Raw genomic sequence first — 21,817 nt, 5'->3', positions numbered from 1 at the left:
GAGATTGACTGTCATGTTTTGCTTCTTCCATTTACTAATGATTACTCCAACAGTGGTCCTTTTTTCACCAAGATGCTTGGCAATTGCTCTGTTGCACTTTCCAGCCTTGTAGAGGTGAACAATTTTGTTTCTCGTGTCTTTGAACAACTCTTTGGTCTTGACCATGTTAGAAGTTTGAGTCTTACTGATTGTATGGGGTGGACAGGTGTCTTTATGCTGCTATCGACCTCAAACAGGTGCATCTGATTCAGTATAATACATGGAGTGGAGGTGAACTTTTAATAGGCGGACTAACATGTCTTTCAGGGTCAGAATTCTAGCTGAGAGACAGGTGTTCAAATACTTATTTGCAGCTGTATCCCACAAATAAATTGTTAAAAAAATTGTATTTCTGGATTTTTCTTTTTAGATTATCTCTCTAACATTGGACATGCACATACGATGAAAATTCCGGACTCCTCCATGATTTCTAAGTTGGAGGACTTGCAACATAGTCTGGTGTTGAAACATTTATTTTCTCCACTGTACTTTGGCAGGATCCTGGAATTGATTTGACAATTTTGTCTTCACAATGTGTGGATACTTGAAGATCCACTTGGATGAGCTTATGCTGAACCCCAACCCCCATTAGGGTAAGCAGTATTGAAAAGTGATGGGTGTTGAATGGCTCCCAGTCAGCAAAAACCCACAAGTGATACACAGTACTAGAACATAGAGATCATATATAAGCATAGCTGTCTTATGTTGGAATTGTCAGCGTGACTAATTGGCCGCCATCTTGTTAAAAGAGACTTCTCTGGCAGGCTCTATCTTAATGGACGTGAGTTATTTACTCCACTAAAAACCCCATCATAAAATTATTCACAAATTTACAAACAGTTTGGTTGATTAAAAAAAAGTAATAATGTGCCCATGATTCAGACTAGATTTTGAAATGTTGAAATTAAAAAAAAAAAGTATTCTACAGTTCTTAAGTCTGCAGAAAAATTACGGCATCGCTGGCATTTATGACAAAGCCAGGCGTTAAAAAGATTGGAGAAAAAATTGAATAATCTAAGGTTATTTTAAAGTACCTGCCTGGTATGTGGATCGAATGCTCCTGTCTTTAACTCGCTAAGAAGTGAGAATGTCAGTCTCTATTGGATCACAGCATGCATAGGATCTCCACTCTTATACTGTATATGGTATCTATGTACTAGAGCAGACATGTCCAAAGTCCGGCCCGGGGGCCAAATGCGGCCCGTGGTCAAGTTTCATCCGGCCCCCAGCCTCTGTCATAAAATCAAAAACGTCAGGCCCGCACGCAGACTTAATAAATTGGTCATCACTAAATGCTGCTCCTCACTTACCAACTGAAAGGCAGCAGCACTTTAAGCAACATTACCCCGTGTGACCCTTTACTCCCAATTTTCTAAAATGGCGACAATCAACAACAAAAAAGACGGCCGACGCTTCAAGGATAGATGGAAATTGGACTATTTCTTCACTAAAATACGCAACAACTGTGTCTGCCTTATTTGCAAAGAGACAGTCGCTGTTTTTAAAGAGTTCAATGTGAGGCGATATTACCTAACAAGACACATTGACATGTACGACAACATTACAGGGAAGATACGTAGCGAGAAATTGAAGCTAGTTTAATTTTACAGCAGCAGTATTTCGCTAGAGTCCAAGAGTCGAAAGAGAACGCCACAAAGGGTAGTTGCGAGATTATTGAAATGATTAATTTAAAAAAATTATAAGACAATTGTGACACACTGAATGACTTGCTAAAATTTGCTTAAACATATTGTTCTACGTAAAAGACGTCAGCCAAGGTCGGCCCCCCACATTTTTACCACACGGAATCTGGCCCCCTTTGCAAAAAGTTTGGACACCCCTGTACTAGAGGATTGATATTTCTATTTAAATAAACATAGATGGACATTGTTGTTGTTGTTAAAATCCCGTCCTGTCAAATTCTTTGGAAATACACAATCCTTGATCCGAATGCTATTTAATGCTGGAACTAGGGTTGCCAACTCCCTGAAAAAAAACAATAAGTACACCTCATTGATAGAGCAGGCCGGCCCGATAACCGTCACGCTATAACTATTTTATATATATTATATTTATCTGGGAAAGACCTAGATAATGTTATTCTGCAACTTCATTTATTCAATGTCTTCTCCGCGTGTTTTCAGCGCGCCACGCAGCCCGAACTGTTTAACCAATCGGCACCGTTCAAGTATCGACACGACCGGAATTTTTGCGCGATGCAGGGACTTTTTCGAACGACCCCGAAAATTTTTTTGTAAATGGCGATTTTCCAGTTTTAAACTTTTTTTTTCCAAACACTACTTGTCCTACAATTTTTGACCAAATCACATAATTTGGACATAAAAAAATCCGGGACGGTGAGGGGCATAAAGATTGTATACATAATTTGGAAAAACATTTACGGGTCCCCAGGAAATTTGCCAAAAACTTTCCCATTCATTTCTAAAGGGAAAATTTCCCATTCACTTCCAATGGTATTTCCAATGGAATTTACATTGCATTGATGCCATTGACTGCCATGCATGTCGAATCTATTGATGCTGATGTACTTAGATTCCATTGACACCTATGTAACTCGATGCCATTGACGGCCATGGACTTCCAAAATTTTTCCCCTTCATTTTCAATGGAAAAAAAAACAATGTCCCCTAATCAACAGGAAATGACAATTTCAATGACATTTACTTTGTTTAATGCCATTGACGGCCATGTATGTCGATTCTACAGATGCCAATCTACTCGGACTCCATTGACACATATGTTAGTTGATGCCATTGACGGCCATGGACGTCCAAATTTTTTCCCATTTATTTTCAATGGCAAAAAAAAACAATGTCCCAAAATCAACAGGAAATGGCCAGATATCAATAGGACGTGTCCCCCAAACCTCCCCGATTCCATTGATGCTTACGGAGGGCGCTGCCATTGACGGCCATGGACGCCCAAATTTCCCATTCATTTCTAATGGCATTTACTTTGTTTATGCCATTTACTGGCATGTTTGTCCATTCTATTGGTACCAATGTACTTGAATTCCATTGACGCCTGTGTAAGTCGATGCCATGGACGGCCATGGAGGGCCAAATTTTTTCCACTTATTTTCAATGGCAAAAAAAATGTCCCCAAATAAATCGGAAATGACCAGATATCAATAGGACACGCCCCAAAATGACCTAATATGACTAGACCACGCCCCCAAACGTTCCCAAATGACCATATATTACCAGGCCACGCCCCCAAATGTTCCCAAATGAACTGATATGACTAGGCTACGCCCCCCAAAAGTCTCCAAATGACCTGATATGATCAGGCCACCCCCCCAAATGTTCCCAAATGACCTGATATGATCAGGCCACGCTCCCCAAATGTTCCCAAATGACCTGATATGACTGTCCCCAAATCAACAGGAAGTGACCTGATTTTGTCCCCAAAATGTCCCCAAACCCACCTGGGCGGGTCTAAGATCTGTATATCCGTAGAGCAAAGACCCAGAGTAATTTCTCAAGAAATTGCAGTTTCTAGTATAATAATTTTATTCAAAACTGAATTAGGTACGTATTTGAGTTATATATGCACATGAAAAAAAAAATATTATCAGCATTTTTTTTTTTTTAAACCATTAAGGTGCATTCAGTCCCCTCAGCAATAACATTATCGCAAATGATCACAAAAATATGATACAATTAGTGAAAATGAAGTACACAGAGAAGAACAAGAAAACAAATGATCATCATTTTGAACATGCTCTTTACTCTTGCTTTACTCAAACCTCTTATCTACATACAGTACAAGTTACAAAGTATTCATGATCTTCCCATGAGCAACTGCTTTTTTTACCTTTCATGCCTGCCCATGTTGGGTGCATAGGACAACCTGCGCTGGGAGTTTGGGGATCCCACAAGGTGATTTTTGCCCTTCAGGAGCTGTTTGTATTTCGGGTTGTGTCTTAGCCAGCGAAGCAGAGCCTCGCACGCCTCATAACGCATGCCCGTGTTGGTCAGGCTCACCGCCACGGCCATGAGAGCCGGCAGGTTGTTGGGGTGGAGCTCCAAGCACCTGAATGAAGACGGCAAGAGAGTGAGGATGCATGCATTGGCATGCAGGATCACATTCTGTATGTATTGTCCTTGGATTAGCGTGCATAGAAAGTGTTGTTGCTGCTGTCCCATAGATGAAGCGGAGTTCTTTTGGATGAACGTCTTGGATTAGTTTTAAGACGAAAAGAGAAGCCAAAAACAAGGTTTATCTTGATAAAGTCCCGCGCCAAACTCTTAATCTCTGGTAATCCCAAAACAAATTATTTCACCCCAGTGTATTGAAGGTGAGGGTTACATAAAGTTGAAGTCACAACACTCAAATCCACACCACCAAAATGATCCCTCTGCTTTTTCTTTGCTGAATGCAGAAACAAATGCAACAAATTTGAAGTCCTCAGCAAATTATATTATTATATTTCATTCCGACATTTGCAGGCACAAAATGAATAACAATAGGATGCACAACATCCAAATTGTTCCCAGTGTGGCTTCAACAGGACTAATGCCAGGTAAAACATCTAATCTCACTTCATACCAAAACATTGTGCACACAGATGGCAGTTGTTACATAACAACAACACAATGTGGACTCAAGCACCTCATATTTGACTGGTAACTGTCTGGAAGATTAAGTGAAAAAATGGTCTCTCTAGTAATCACATTTACTTGGAAAAGCGATGATTCATTTTTTTGTGTACTTTCAATTTCATCGAAAGGTCTACGCTGATTCAAAGACTTTTCATTTATTTGAATTGTGGTCTCTTGTTGATTTCTGTGGACTACAGAAAAGCAATTTGTGCTTACTGTGGTCTAAATTGCTTCCTTATACTTTGCTGGTATGAAAGAGTTCACTTTTTAGAAAAAATAAAAACTGTTGTTAGTTAAAGTTAAAATGACTGGAAAGTAATTTCTTGGCAAAGTATTGGATTTAGATTTTGTGTTTTACAATGATGTGTCTTGGGCTGCATCTATCGATGATTTTAGAAGTCGATTAATCTATCAACTACTTACTTCGAATAATCGAGTAATCAGATTAGGAACATTTATTACGTTGCAGAATAAATTTTAGGAGATGTTAAGCAAAGGCCTGCTAAGATTGTACTTTTAAAACAGCATTAAATGCGAATAAAAAATAAAATTCCTTCCTGCTTCTTCAGACTATGCCGAATTGCACTTTCATTTAAAACTAAATTAAAACACCAGCAAAAGTTTGCTAGCTTGAAGCTATAACATGCTAATGTTGTTTTGCAATGCTCTTAATAAATCGTTTACACACATATTCCCACACAAAAAAAAATCAAAAAAAAACAACAACAAAAAAACAGCTGAATATACCTATAAACTAAATTGCGAATGCATTAAAAACATTATTTCAAACAAAAACTTAACTTTATGTTGGTTTTAACAGGGAGCAGCCAGATTCAGCCATGTTAAATGAGTTATGTCATATTCACTGTTGCCACTAAAGGGCAGTTTATTCACCCAAATCAATAAAACTAAATGCAAACAGTTTGAAAACAAACCATTACAACGCCACTTTAATTAAACGAATACTCGAATCAGCAAAATATGTTTCGAAGCTTTTTTCAAATTGAATTACTCGAGTTAATCGATAATCATTGCAGCACTAGATGTGCCCATTTAGCTCTCCATAATAGTCCTTTATAATTTGTTTTAACTTCAGTTTCTAGATGGGAATATTATTTAATAATACTCCAAAACTGCATTTGTATGAATGAGCTTTCCACTACAATGGACACTTGATGTTGAGAGTTTTGCTCATGCCCCCCTCCCCCTTAAATTGTTCTCCAATGTAACTTTTATAAATTTACCTCTGAAGGGAGACAATTGCTGCCTGTTCATTCTCATTTTCGGCCTGCGTTGTCCCCAGCACTTGCCACGCCTGCAGAGAAGCAGTAACAAGGAGACCACGTGAGAAGAAGCTTGACATCCCGGACATTCTCGTTCACAATAAACAGCGCACAGAGATTCCAAAAATAAACTTATTGCGATCGCAAATCTCTCCTGTTGTCATTATTTGAAGCCATGGCACTGCTTTTTTGATTAATGTTAGAGAAACATTAGGTGAAGCCTCATTTACTGGATGTATAGAAAGAAATACAGCCATCTACCCATTTTCTGTTAAAATAGATTCTACAGCATGAACTGGCCACTAACCTATGACAGAGCAAATACAGTAAAGACAAAATAATTCCTACTTAAAGCGGAAGTTCAGAATTTTTGACATTAGGCGTAATCTTCGAGTTAGCGGGGGTTAAATTAGGCGGTGGAGTTGATTTCAACAAATTCCGTGCAGTTTGTTATTTATTTATTAATTTCAAGGCTTTGGAGTGGCTAAGCTAGCGCGAGTCAATAGTCCCTTCCTAGCATGCCAATAAAAAAATGATATTACCAGATCCAACATCGTCAAATAAATTCAAAATACAGATTGTTGTTCAAAATACCTGTCCCGCCAAACAATGTCACACCAAACTTTTTTTTTTTTTTTTTATCTTGGCCATCAGAAGACATGTTGACTTCCAACAAACTTGCCTTCTCGTAAGCGATCAAATAGTGGAGGAAAATGACGGCTAAGGTAAATAAACGACACTGTAAACTGCCTTTTTTAGTTTTACTCTTGACAGTCTGCTTTTCAACAGGCAGCCTGTTTTGACTACTGACGTCTGATTAAAGCAACTCGTGAAGTTGGGGCACTTCTTTTTCCTGACTTAGCGACTAGGGCTTCCCAGTTCAAGTGGCGTTCCAATGTATTTTTCCTGGTCAGAGGTTGGAAAATCCGACTTCGCACCTTCCTGGAATGCAGCATCAATTTATGGCGGCTTGACTGAAGAACGACAACATAGTGAAACGTGCATTTAGAGGCTGTGGAAACAGACAGACAAAACGGGCAAATGAGCGTTTCCACAAATTCCCTATGAAGAATAAGGAACAAAACAAACTGTGGATGCCTGCTGCTGGCTACGACATAAACACACCGGTCGAAAAAATATCATTCCGCTCTGCAGCCTGTTACCGACAGATCTGCTGGATTACAAATGTTGCTGTTCATGCTACAGTTATTGACATGCAATGTTAAGTTGTAATAACTTAATCCTGCAACATGGTAAATGGTGTTATACTTGTATAGCGCCTTTCCACCTTTCAAGGCCCTCAAAGCGCTTTACACTATCTCACCATCCACCTACTGGTGACGCAGCACCAGGAGCAACGCGGGGTTCAGTATCTTTCTCAAGGACACTAAGACGAGTTAATCACAATGGGGAATCGAACCCACAACCTCTGGGTTGGGGGACAACTACGCTGCTACGCCACCCCCCACATAGCCAACACTATTGCTTGCAAGGATCATCGGTGATTTTCAAGCCTGCATATGTTGTTTTTTATTGGCATGCTACGACGGGAGCACTCTGGAGCCCTGAAACTAATAAATAACTAACTAACTGCATGGAATTTGTTGAAATCAACTCCACCAACTAATTACACCCCAGCTAACTCGAAAATTAAGCCTAATGTCAAAAGTTCTGAACCTTTTAGGATGATTTTATTTTCCAATGACCATAACAAGCATCCTTTTGGCCTTGAGGAGAAAATCCAAGCAAGAACAAGGACAACATACAAACCTTAAACCTTAACGCTATGAAGCTGATGTGCTAACCAACAACTTTAATTGACACATTCACTGCCTTTGATAGCACGAGGCATCCAATCGATTTAAAGTGGGAGAGCTGACTTTAAATTACAGGTATTCGCCGGGTTACGAACGAGTTCCGTGCCTACGCTGGCGATGTAACCCGAATTTCTGCTTAAATTGGAATGAACACTTTAAGAGCCCCAAAATAACTAATAACTAACATCCATAGTTCAAAAGTGTTGTATTTTGTTTAATGATGGCGGATACACTGCCCTCAAGTGGCATCGTTGGGTCTGGCTGGACTGTCATCTTGTATGACTTAGAAGCAGACTCAGACGTTTGACATGGATAAAGGATAGCTGCGCTCTGATTTAGCCCACACAAGGCTGTAAGTTGTTTCAGCTAATATATGTTTGTGTATGCATTTGTAATCAAGTTTACAGCGACAGCTCGTGGAGTTACGTGTGAGCGATTTGCTATGAGAAATGTAAATACGTTATCATTTGTAGCTTTTATGCTAGCGGACCTTTGTTAGGCACATCAGGCTAATTTAATCCACTAAATTTACATATTGATCAGACTAGAAGTATGATTGAAAACCAATCGTTTTGTGTATTTTATTCCATCCTATATAGTCCGATCTGTTTGAATTGGATGTGAATGATCACTGCCAACAATCCTAGTCCAAATGGGTTGGACGTCAATTTCCATCAATGGCAGCCGACAAGTTTTGAATATAACTGCCATATTTGACCAATGGAGAGCAGAATGACTAATTCTAAATCCATATTATGAGATTATTAAATCACCTCTGTGTTTTGTCTCTGTGTAACCTCACGTTAAAACCTGTTAATGCTAAAGCTAATCTCTGTGTATGCCTTTTTTGGCCCCGTTCTCTTAAAGGGGAGAAATAATTTCTCTGAGGTTTTCTGAGTGAGGAAACGAGCCACTAAGCGCCCCAGGTGGAATTTTGGAATCGTATTAGTTCCATACACTGAGGGATTATCCTTTCCCTGCAGAAATTGGCACATTTCTGTATATTCCAAAGGCACTTGATGTGAAGGCTTTGCTCTTTCAACCTGCAAAGAGGTCACTCCTGACTAAGAAAAGGAGTGGGGGCAGAAAATGAAATGAACCGAGATTCATCTCACTAGTCAAATGGAAATTCTCATCAAGAGTACGAGCAAGCCAGGCCTTTTTGTTAGAGTAAACACAAGAATTTCGACACAATCAGCGTTCAGCCCGTGTACTCTGAGGACAAAATCTGCCTCGCACAGTTGGTGGTCACTAAGGCATTATTTCTCGATGGTTTCTCTCTCAGCACGAGTCTGCGAGGATGAAGCGTTCTGTTCGCATTTGCCACAGTCAAGTTGACCTATGCAATCATGAAGAGTAAGCACATTTTGTAAAATGCATCACGTTATGTTGGTGTTGAAAACCTGAGGTTGCCACAAAGACATGGCATTTCCATTCATTTTGTTTTGCACTTTCATCGATGCATTCACCTCTGAATCGTGAGGGTCCTGCAAGACGGCCGCTTCCAGCATAAGCACCGCATTTGGCAAGTCTCCTTCTCGAGACTTCTTCAGCCCTTCCTCAAACGCATTAGGCAAGTCCTTATAGGGATTATCTGTGTGGAAGTAGTAACCCTGTCAGCGAAAAACAACAAAAACAGAAAACAAGTTTAATGGTGACGTCAGTGCCTCTCGGATGCAAAGCTGCGGCGAAGAATCGATCGTTACCACATCGCATAAACCCTGGACTGAGCTCCCTGGAGGCTTTCCCCACTCTTTAAATGTTAAACTTTGAATTTTCAAACCACGATTACCCCAGTGTGTTTATGGACACTTCTGAGCAAGACGACTTTGAAAGAACATGCTCTGCGCGGGGATCAATCAGGAGGCCTCCAAGGCGTCTCTCTTAAGACTTTCTTATACGGGAAGGTCAGGTAGGGGTGTGGAGTTCTGCCTTCAAACATATTCACTTGCATTATTTATACTATACACTATCCTAACCTTCCATTGCTGATTTTTGAAAATTCACATCAGTGTTGTTTTCGTCAATGTTGAGGTTAACGAAAATACTGTATTTCGTCAACAAACACTTTTTTTCATGACGATTACGAGACGATAACGAGCTAAAAACTTGTCTTGGGAGACTAAAACATAATGATATGAATGCCAGTTTTCCTCTGACGAGACGAGAACGAGATGAACATTCGCCATAGTTTCTGTCACATGTTCGCAATATGCCTACAGTGGGGCAAATAAGTATTTAGTCAACCACTAATTGTGCAAGTTCTCCCACTTGAAAATATTAGAGAGGCCTGTAATTGTCAACATGGGTAAACCTCAACCATGAAAGACAGAATGTGGGAAAAAAACAGAAAATCACATTGTTTGATTTTTAAATAATTTATTTGCAAATCATGATGGAAAATAAGTATTTGGTCGATACCAAAAGTTAATCTCAGTACTTTGTTATGTACCCTTTGTTGGCAATAACGGAGGCCAAATGCTTTCTGTAACTCTTCACAAGCTTTTCACACACTGTTGCTTGTATTTTGGCCCATCATTCGACTGTCATAAGAACTATCAACACTGTTCCATTTGTTTCATCATTTGCTAGTAATGGTATTTAATAACACTTTACTTGTCAGTGGCGCCATAAGACAACCATAATTATGACATGACACTGTCATGAGCATTAATTAATGCTTATAACAGATGTAATTTTGTGTTATCCGGCAAACTGAAAAACTGGACCTATATGGAGTTAGATAATTTGCCGGATGACACTTAATGGCATCTGTCATAAGCATTGAGTAATGCCCATGATAGTGTCATGTCATAATTATGATGGCCTTATGACGCCACTGTCAAATAAAGTGTTACCAAATACCATAACTAGCAATTAATGAAACAACTGAAACAGTAACTGAGTAAATAATTAGCACAGAACATGAATTTTGATTGTTATTTACTTGTGTAGCGCTGCAATGCATTGCTAGGAGAAATGTGTTACCTGTTAACCCAAATAAATCAACAAATAAGCCGCACTGGACTGTAAGCCGCAGGATTCAAAATGAATGAAAAAAGCGCCTTATAGTTTGAAAATTACGGTAAATTATTTTAAATTTTACAGACAAAAACATTTGGAGTAAACGTCGACTAAAAAACTAGACGAGGTTCGTCTTGAGTTTTCGTCAATAAAAACTAGAATGAGATAAATATATTTTGAGATGACTAAAAAATGAGTAAGTCCAAAAGACTAAGACGAAAATAAAAGGGCTGCCAAAAACAACACTGATTCACATATTTCAACTCCCTCATGGTGAGGCATGCAACACCCATTTTGACTTCATTTCAGTGTAACAAATATAATTTTTTGCCCTATGAAAGGCTCTACAATATGCCAAAGGACGGCATGAGGTGATGTTTACAAATCATGCGGCACTGCACTGTATGTTTTTTTTTTTCTTTTCCTATTCTGTCTGTTTTTCTTTTAAGCTTCAAGGCTCAAATGTTCACTTGTGGGAGGAAGATAGCACACACAGGTCAAAAGGATTCAGTTTAAATTATTTGGAAATAAGATGAGGAACCTTTGAGCATGCACAAGTTCAAATAGCTAAGAGAGCTTTCCCAATACAACAATTTGCCCATGAAAATCATTTTGATTTTATTCATTTCCAAAAATAGCCCTGAGATTACATTTGTACGGGAGTGTGAGAACATGCCATTTTTAAAATTGCAATTGCGTATTAACTAGCTTTGGAGGTAATGTTATTGTTATGAATTGTATGCATGCTTTATTGCACACTTATTACCATAAATGCTAATAAATGTTTCAGTTGTGTACGCAGTAAAGACATTATGATACTTGAGAGCGAGGTTCCTTGCTGCTTGTTTACTTATGTCGGTCAAAATAGGAATAGAAATGTTCTCACAGTTATTGATTTGAGACGTACATTCATTTATTGTTGTCATAGTTCCCTGTTTTGTACATGCAATATTCCAGACAATATTGACCTTCTCATAAGGCGAGACTGTGGAGGGTATCTGGGCTTGTTCATTTTCCGTCAGCCAGTTTCGCCGTGCCAGTTCCTCCCACTCTGCCTGCATCTTATCCCAGAACTCTGTATCCGACTACAGGCAACAGAGACAAAGGGAGAGGAATGGGAGGAGAGAGTGAAGCAAAGGGGGAGGGGTCAAGGAATGGAGGGAAACAGATTTCAATGAATGTGCACAATTTATGCAATACCATGTGACATTTGCATTTTACTTTGTAAACCACCTACTGAATGGTTACATACTAGAGATTAAATATTAATCGAAGTTGTCAAGCCCTACCAGGAAGTTCCGTTTTAGTATTTATAAACTTCAGAATAAAAAAATAATTAATACGACATTCTACGTGTGTGTGTGTTTAATCATTCCGCAATGACACATGTTGACACAGGATTGTTTTGGTCTTCACAAGTCATAGTTCAATAAAAGCTGTTCATTTGCTCCTTCAGTGCAGCACCTTCATGTCTCAATATTATGTGGACGTTCATCCATTCATTAGAGTGTCCACGATTCTTGGCCAACCTGGGATGAATGAACCAATCAGAGCGGAACAACCCTCTGCGCTTCACTTATGGATGCCTCCATTGTTAGAAACAAGACAGGGCCAAAGTACTTTCTATAGCGTCTGTGAGTGTGTGCGGCAAGCGTGTCTACCGACAATCACGATGGGATCAGGGCCGAGAACTGCTGTAAAAGAGTGCATCTGTGTCATAGGTCTTCTCATTTGCTCTCTTTGGAGGATACCGTATGACACGAGGCCATTGTGGCTCTTGACAAGCAGCCAAGGCAGGTAATTGGCGGCTGCTGACACTCCAAACCAAATTGCCTCAAGGTGACTTTTCATGGTTGCCACTTCCAAATATGAACTTATTGAAGTTTTACATAGTGGATCTTGTAGATCTGTATTTTCTACAACAGTTCTCAAGTGTCTTGATGCCCTGTCTGTGATATGTTTCTCTTCCAGGCACAATTTTGTTTTTAAACCTTTTTAACAGTTCTGTGTAAAGGGGCCGTTTACATGACAATGGCAAAAGGGGTGACAACGCAAAAATTTGGAAACGCCTTCCAAAGTTGAAATCTTGAAAACACACCCCCATTTAGTTGCTGTCTAAACAGTTGACAATGCAAAAGTGAGGTTTGGGTGACAAAAGACTTCCGTACTCCGGAACATTATGTGACGATAATGCTGCAATATATTTGTCAGTGAAGGGGGTGAAGATCAGTGGTGGAATGTAACTACTAGGGTTGTTCCGATCATGTTTTTTTGCTCCCGATCCGATCCCGATCGTTTTAGTTTGAGTATCTGCCGATCCCGATATTTCCCGATCCGATTGCTTTTTTTTTTTGCTCCCGATTCAATTCCAGTCATTCCCGATAATTTTTCCTGACCATGTACATTTTGGCAATGCATTAAGAAAAAAATGAATAAAACTCGGACGAATATATACATTCAACATACAGTACATAAGTACTGTATTTGTTTATTATGACAATAAATCCTCAAAATGGCATTTACATTATTAACATTCTTTCTGTGAGAGGGATCCACGGATAGAAAGACTTGTGACTTTGTATATTGAGACTAAATATTGCCATCTAGTGTATTTGTTGAGCTTTCAGTAAATGATACTGGAGCCATGCCCAAATGCATGATGGGAAGTGGAACCATGACTGTGCGTAGTGCTACCAATTGATATATGTTCTCTTCGTTGGGAAATAACATAAGGTGTAAAGAAAAAGATGAATTGCTACCTTGCTTCCCCACATTGCTTCCCATGATATTTCTAATTGTAGGGAGAGGGATTGTAAGGCTTTAGCCAATTAAAAAAGGCTCCAAAGGCTGCCAAATTTCACTCTACTCATTTTACGCTGCCTTTTATCTCTCTATATAGGTAAAACGGCGCCCTTACAGATTGAGCGCGACAATGCGTGAGTGGGTCGTGCAACGCATGCATTAATTGCGTTAAATTTTCTAACGTGATACATTTTTATAAAAATTAATTACCGCCGTTATCGAGATAAATTGATAACCCTACCTTTAGCCTAAACTAAAGGCTCTGGATGAGTGTAAAATATTATGTCTGTAACGTTAAATAAAATTACAAAACGATTTAATTAAAAAAAAAAATATATATATATATATATATATATTAAAAAACGATACTTTGAAAATGAAGTGATCGGACCTGATCGATCGGCATCAATTCTAGTAACTACGTAAGTAAAAGTACTCTGTTACTGTACTTAAGTACATTTTTGTGTATCTGTACTTGAGTCCAAATATGAAGTGGTACTTTTTACTTTTTCTTCATTACATTTTACAGCATGTATATGTACTTTTACTTCACTACTTTTCATATTTAGCCTGCGATATATGTTACTTTTGTTTTTTTCTCATTGTGACTGGATTGTTCCGTTTTCATGCCGCCAGCGCAATAGATAAGACCTGTGCAACTATGCCGTAATTGAGCACTAGAGGCAGCAACACGAGTACAAACAAGATTAGGCGGGTGGACAAGATATTGAACAACAATGAGCAGCGCGCCTTCAGATGGGTGGGTGCTGCACACGCTTGTACAGTAGGTGGGGCTATGCACGAGATTAGAGCATGAATTATTTCGGGAAATACCCCGGGTCACGGGACAGGAATAATAAACAACGGGAGCGGGAACACCTAAGTAGCTGATGATTTTCACCTGGGTTAAAAAACCTAGAGGACCGAAGCGTTCATTTTCGTAGTTTTATTTTCATGGGACAACACTGTCTCGACTTGCGTTGGCACGTCAAAAGAACTACGCATTACAATATCCCAAGTTTCCAACGCTTTGACTCCCAGCTACTATATTTGTGTGGACTCAACATGGAAAACGGTGGTGGTGAAAACCCGAAGAGAGAACTACACATGAAACTAATAATGACCCATCGGTTGAACTAGTGGAGGAAGGCCCAAGTTATTAGAAAACTTCTTGAGAGTGAAACGCGACGATGCCACTACAAAGTAAGTGGCATGTAAAAAATGTGTGGGTCTAGTAGTAGTCACTTTTCTACTGACCGAATTAAAGGTGTTTAAAAAAAATTATAATAAAATACGAGAGTGGGAGTAATTTTGACTGGGAGTGGGACGGGATGGGATTTACTTTTTGATTCAACCTGAGGATTGGGATGGAATAGTTTTTCCTCCAGATCCACGCTCGAGTAGGCACCTCATAGGTGCTTGTAATCTGCCATTAAGCTAAATTTTGAGCTTGTTAACCTTCTGCTGACAGTGCAGTCAATTTTATTGCTTGTTTTTTTCTCCCATTCTGCACAGTTTTAAATGAAATTCACAGTTAATGAATTTTCTGGTCCTTTATTTGCATATTGGCTCAGATCTCATATATCACATTTTTGCATTGGGAGCATTACTTTTAGTTTTTTTCTAGAAAAGTAAATTCTAAAGCAAGTACTTTTGTACTATTACTTGAGTATTTTCTTTCCTAGATAAGTGTACTTTTACTTAAGTAACAAAAAGTGAGTACTTCAACCACCACTGGTGAAAATACTGATGAAAACATGGCTTCAAGAGCAACCTTGTACATGGCCTAACTGTGTTCAACATTATTTAAGAATCTGGTCAACTAGTCACTAATCTAATTACAGTTTGATGCGCTTCGCCATGTTGTTTTTTTGACCAGGATGAAAGCGAAAACATCAGAAGGAAAGATTTTAGGACACCCCTCTGTTATTGAAAGAGTTGGTACGCTCCGCCAGCCGTGGGAATGAGGACACGGAAGTAATGCATTCTCATGCTTCCTTGAAAAAGGCTTTAGTGAACTACGCACGTTTCCTATGTCTTCCTTTCTGCACATGTAACATACAGAAGGGTTACACGCAGGAAAAAAGGTTTTTGTGATGCTACCACCCACATATTGGGAATGCATACTATATCGACAAACCGGAGGTTTAATGCACTTTTGGGCTTCCATGTGCATGCACTTTTCCCCACACATAATGGTCGTGTAATCGCGGAATAAGAATAACGGCAAAACGCCACTTTTGTGCTATTGCTTAAGAATGTTTGAATGTTTTAAGAATGAAGAATGCTTTCTCAATTGCTACAGTATGTGTGCCAAATGAAATCAAATTTTGGGCTATGAATCTTGTTTTGGGCACCTTTTCATTAATAAAATCGCAAAAAATACACTACACCAGTGGTGTTCAAACCTTTTTCTCCGAAGGCCATTATCAGAAAAATCAAAGGATTCATTGAGATATGAATTTCGAGTAGTGGCGTGACTCGCAGCTCCCCATTTCCTGCAAAATAGACCCAAAGGGATGCCATTTGTTTGTTCTACGTTTGTGCTAGTTGTTGATACACCCCTCTTTTATTGAGAGAGTTGGTATGCCGTCAGCCACAAAGGAGGGGCTGCAAATGATGTCATCACTCGAAATTAATATCTCAATATCTATAAAACAATAGCTGCGCAAACGAAAATTTTTACAGCACAAACAAACGAGCACTAATCTAGCACAAACAAATGGCACCCTTGCGGTTCCGTTCCACTCATCACTACAACTTAAAAGCATATTATATACAAAAGTGTTGAAGCAAGAACAAATTTTTACAGCACAAACCAGCACGAATGAAGCACAAATGATTGACACAATTTTTAACTATTTTTAATCAAAATGGGGGGCTGGTTGACCTCAGATTGACCTACAAAAGAAATGTAAATCTTTCAAAAACGATAGCAGCACAGACGAAACGTTTTACAGCACAAACATAACACAAACGATTGACGAGGCCAACTTCACGGAGGTGCCGATTTGAAATCCTTCCATTTTCATTTTTTAGATAGAGGATCGGCATTAGGTAGAAAAAGATTGGTTTTTCAAAATGTACTTATTACTAAGTAATAATAACCCATGGCTGCCATCGAAGGTGACAGACATCCAATCCATTTTGACTGGGAGGGCTACAAGCAACAAATCTATCTATCTATCTATCTATCTATCTATCTATCTATCTATCTATCTATCTATCTATCTATCTATCTATCTATCTATCTATCTATCTATCTATCTATCTATCTATCTATCTATCTATCTATCTATCTATCTATCTATCTATCTATCTATCTATCTATCTATCTATCTATCTATCTATCTATCTATCTATCTATCTATCTATCTATCTATCTATCTATCTATCTATCTATCTATCTATCTATCTATCTATCTATCTATCTATCTATCTATCTACATGACTGATATACTATTGCACAATAAAGAGAACATTTCCAGTCCAGAAAATCACTTACAATTTAATTTCTTACATACATTTATTAATGTAAGATAAAATACTGAAATTCTAAACAATTTCCTATATTGATTTCAACATGACAGGGTGTGACCAGTGAGCTAATGGAGAGGTACTGCTAGCTAATGCCACAGAATGTAGGCTGAAATTCAGCTTCTTCTGCAGACCATATTCAAGAGTATGTTCAACAAAAACTGGGCCAGCTAAAAGCAGTTGGCCATAGTTTGGACACCACTGCACCACGCAATCAAAACCACAAGCTCCATCAGATGTATAGATTATCCATCACTGTACTGTAGTTTGAAATGTACAGTAGAAGACAAATTGTTCTTTTTAAATTACATAAGACTTGGGTTGTCAGTTCAATTATGTGAAACAAGGCAAGTTAATTTACAACCCATGTAGCACTGAAGCGTATTGAATAACAATGTTGCTCAGAATTAATGAAAGGATGCAGGATCTATGTTGTAAAAATGAATGGGCTGCTCCATGAATGCATGTTAACAACAGAAAATGATGCCAGTGTCAACAGTGCTCATGTAAACCCAAACAAATGTTTGCCTCAAGGGTAATATGAACCAGTCATTTATGATGTCCACTCTGTTGCATATAAATGTTGATTATTAATCTTTGCGAGAGTAAGAAACATACATGCAGTAAATGAGTGCTATATGTGAATTGAATCTTGATGTCAAAGCTGCTCAACTTTAAAAAAAAAAAAATTAATTTACAGAGATAGATTGTAAATTCAAACGCTTGCAAAATGTATATTCAAACATATGGAAATTTAGCCTAATCCTAGCAAGGTATGAAAATCTACAGGAGCCTTTTGCACGCGAACAAACCGATAAGCGGCACACTATTTTGCCCTAGTGACTCATTGTCTTCATCCTCTCCTGCAACATTTAAGCAGCTGAAATGAACATACCGCTTTAATTAATGTAGCTTGATTTTGTTGTACTGGGGATTCTAAGGTATTACGATGTGCATTAATTATATAATTACATTCTCTTCAAAGATATTTTATTTTATTCCAAAGTGATTTTTTTTTAGCAGTTGAAGACGGTATATGTTTGGGTGTTTAGCTTCGTCAAACCATTTTCAATAGCTCTCATTCAGGTCTCAGGAGAGCTTGAATTCATTCAAGATGAATTTTGGGCAAGAGACAGAAAACATTTTGGAGTAATTATCAGTCTATTCACTCTTTCCCTGCTATTTGGCAAACAAATATAGAGTAATCTCTAAAATTCAAATGCTCCCAAATTGGTGCAATTTGGAGTACTGTGCAAAGAAATGGTGATTAAAAACTGTATCAATGCTAACCATGTGAGAAAACGTTTTGCTTAGTCTTATTGAATCAATCCTCTAGTGTTTTGTGCCACCACAGTTTAACCTACTACCTAACGTTTTATGTACTGTATATATGACATTACAGCCCTGCGACTTTTCTGTTTTGAGTGCATTTGTCATTTGAATAATTTTGTTTATAATAGATTTTACAGTTTTTCTAAATTGCTTTGGTACGTTTCTCAGATCAGAATTGGAATTCTCAAAACTACTTGCTCAATCCCCACAACATGTCGCACAAGTAGCAAAACAACATGGATTACCTGCAAAAGCCAGTTTTCTGTGCTAAATACTTCGTCTATCGCTCAAAATTACATTTCTGTGTCATTGAACATGTCAGAGCTGTCAGAATGATAAGTCCTTGTTTCATTGTGTACAGACAAGACAGTCAAATTGCTAAGTCATGCTCTCAGTTGAACAGTTACTCTTGTGGAAGGCTCTGATGCTGAAGAAGATGTACGTAAGTTTTGATGAAAATTGCAAATTACACCTTTGTGTGTGGGAGATTGATTGCAAGAGACTGGAAAAAATTCAGTTTACACTTTTACAGTTTTTACAATTTCTTGACAGACCATCTCACTGCGATGCAGAAAGCAAAAGACAGCACTGAGTATCACAAAGAAAAAAACAAAAGCAAAATTAGAAATGTGAACATAAAACCGTCGACACAACTAAACTTTGAGTGCTACATACAGTATCAGGATTTTTTTCCACATTCTTTATACACATATTGACGTTTCTCTCTGTTTGGCCTCAAAATTTCATCCACGGATGTCCTCTCTTGCTATACAGCATGGAGAAAAACTTCTTTAATGCCTTACCCAGCCTCTGCAGGCATCAGGTTTGATGTCACTGCATGCTGCATTCGTGGCATCCAGGAGAGTCATCTGATTGTGAGGCTGGCAATCATACACTTGCCATCTCTGGAGAAAATTTTTTCTATGGGATTGAGGAATGGAGACTAGAGCGGTAGGAACTTCATTACCATTTTTTTGTGGGTTACAAACCATTTCCTGATTATGTTGGCGTGGTGGAAACTCACATTGACCCATGCTATTACAAATTTTGGCAGGTTAAAATAAGTTACGAAAATGCTATGAAACAAGCACGCACATCATTCAATTTGCATGTAAAGGCTTATGCAATGAAGTAATGACTAGATGTTGTGGGTGGTGAGCCTATTCAATAGAGACCCATGATAATCCATTTTGACCATCATAGCAGATGCAACTGATAATGTAGGAAACAGCAGAGAAATGTACAAAATCATTTGCATGGATGCACAAAAACATCTGCAACTTCCTCAAAGGAATAAGTAACTGTTTTTTTAAATGTGCACTAGTGATGTGATGTTGTGAGGATTGAACAAGTAGTTTTGAGAATTGCAAGTCTGTTCTGAGAAAGCCATACCAAAGCAATTGAGAAAAACTGTAATTACATTTGTATGGGTGTTAAATGTCAATTAAAACACTGTCTGTACAATAAATCCATGGTTTATTATAAAAATAAAGGAACAAAATGTCTATGACTTTGTTGTGCCAGTACTATAATTGATTACAAAAGTTAAGTGCTGAACAAAATCTCGCATGTTTTTTCACATTGCTCATTGACTATGCATTTACTGGTATGACTTCGGAACACTTTTAATGGACTCCACTGTTTCACCAAAGGCTCTACTGTATATGCTAGGCGAGCATGCCTTAGAGAAAAGTAAGGAATGAAAAGGGTTATCCATCTTGGCCATACATCACAAAAAGTTTCATTACTTATCAGTGACACACGGAGCTTCACCTCCAGAGTTTCCCGGGCAGAGCTGGTCTGGCCTTTCAATGCTAACAAGCCCCTGACAACTCTGCACTGCTCCACACGGCCAGTCCTCGGTCAGTCAGACACAAATAGAAAGCCGGAGAACCGATAAGGGAATAACACACATTTAACGGTACAAAGTGCCTCGGTTGTATTTTACCACACAATGCAATTACCCATGATGTGAATGTCGGTGATAACACATAGCTCAGCATGTGCAATTTTTTGCTCGGTCGGCAGAAATACAAAGCAGCTCTGTAGAGCAGCAACTGCCGTCAGGTAGTTTGTCAACAAAACGTGACGTTAAAATGTTCAATTTAATTTGAATTAAGCTTGTAGATTGGAATCTACAAAGCACCATTTCAAATTTGACCAAAATCTTCAAGGGTAAACATGTTTTTAAGCTACACGTCACTTTTGCATGTCTTGCGGCTTCAATTTTTTTGGGTTGTTTTTTGTGATGATGAATGTGATTAGTAATGGCAACCAAAAAAATGTCTCTATCCTGGCTGCCTAGTATAATATGGCTAGTATGACAATAAATTTCCCTATAAACAATTACCTTCAATGGTGTCCTTTTTTTCACTTATTTACAGAGGTGGGTAGTAACGCGGAACATTTACTTGAGCAACTTTTTGAGAAAAATGTACTTCTTAAGAGTATTACCTTTTACTTTTACTTGAGTAGATTTGTGAAGAAGAAACACTACTCTTACTCAGATACTTTGGGCTATACTAGTGTTGTTACATGTTTTTCTTTTTTTTTAGGGCTGTCAAACGATTAAAATTTGTAATCGAGTTAATCACAGCTTAAAAATTAATTAATTGTAATTAATTGCAATTCAAACCATCTCTAAAATCTGCCATATTTTTCTGTAAATTATTGTTGGAATGGAGAGATAAAACAAGACAGATATATACATTCAACATATTGTACATAAGTACTGTATTTGTTTATTATAACAATACAGGTAAATCCACAAGATGGCATTAACATTATTAACATTCTTTCTGTTAAAGGGATCCACGGATAGAAGGACTTGTAGTTCTTAAAGGATAAATGTTAGTCATGGTCATTTTATATTACAACCCCCTTAATGTCTTCGTTTTAATAAAATTCGTAAAATTTTTAATAAAAAAATTAACTAGTAGCTCGCCATTGGTGATGTCGCCGAGCGGTGACGTCACATGGGCTCCCTGCCGTTCTTCCACAGTGTCTTTAACTATGTAAGGTAGTGATTGAAATACACCACAAAGTGTCAACGGCGAGTTTTAAATTACTTAGATATCAAGCCAATGAGTGTGTTTTATCCCTCGAATGATGCCGTAGTTCCCTGTTTGCTGGTCCATCGATTGTACTTCACAGTAATTTGTGTACTGGTTTCACAAAGTGCGAGACCTCTGATAGTTTGTATATTGTGACTAAGTATTGCCATCCAGTGTATTTGCTGAGCTAAACGAGAGCTAAATGAAATGTTTGGATAGAGTTTGACCAAAGTTTTATGTGTATTTTGCATAGCTATTTTGATTGGGAATGCCAGTTCTCTTTGCATTGTTGTTTAACTGTGTGA

General features: G+C 38.3%; 1 protein-coding gene across 3 annotated transcripts in view; it reads right to left on the bottom strand.

The window, feature by feature from the left end:
- Positions 1-21,817, bottom strand: part of pex5la (peroxisomal biogenesis factor 5-like a) — a 187,272-nt gene that overhangs the window by 29,542 nt on the left and 135,913 nt on the right. For all 3 annotated transcript variants that reach the window (XM_057840380.1, XM_057840381.1, XM_057840383.1), the window contains 4 exons: positions 11,757-11,873; positions 9,234-9,377; positions 5,909-5,979; positions 3,877-4,095 (listed from right to left, as the gene is read on the bottom strand). In XM_057840380.1, coding sequence (XP_057696363.1) covers positions 3,877-4,095; positions 5,909-5,979; positions 9,234-9,377; positions 11,757-11,873 — 551 coding nt within the window. The remainder of the gene's footprint in view (positions 1-3,876; positions 4,096-5,908; positions 5,980-9,233; positions 9,378-11,756; positions 11,874-21,817) is intronic.

This window comes from Corythoichthys intestinalis, chromosome 7 (genome assembly GCF_030265065.1).
Source record: "Corythoichthys intestinalis isolate RoL2023-P3 chromosome 7, ASM3026506v1, whole genome shotgun sequence".
In the NCBI taxonomy this organism is placed as follows: Eukaryota; Metazoa; Chordata; class Actinopteri; order Syngnathiformes; family Syngnathidae; genus Corythoichthys; species Corythoichthys intestinalis.
This window is presented reverse-complemented; position numbering and strand designations above follow the sequence as displayed.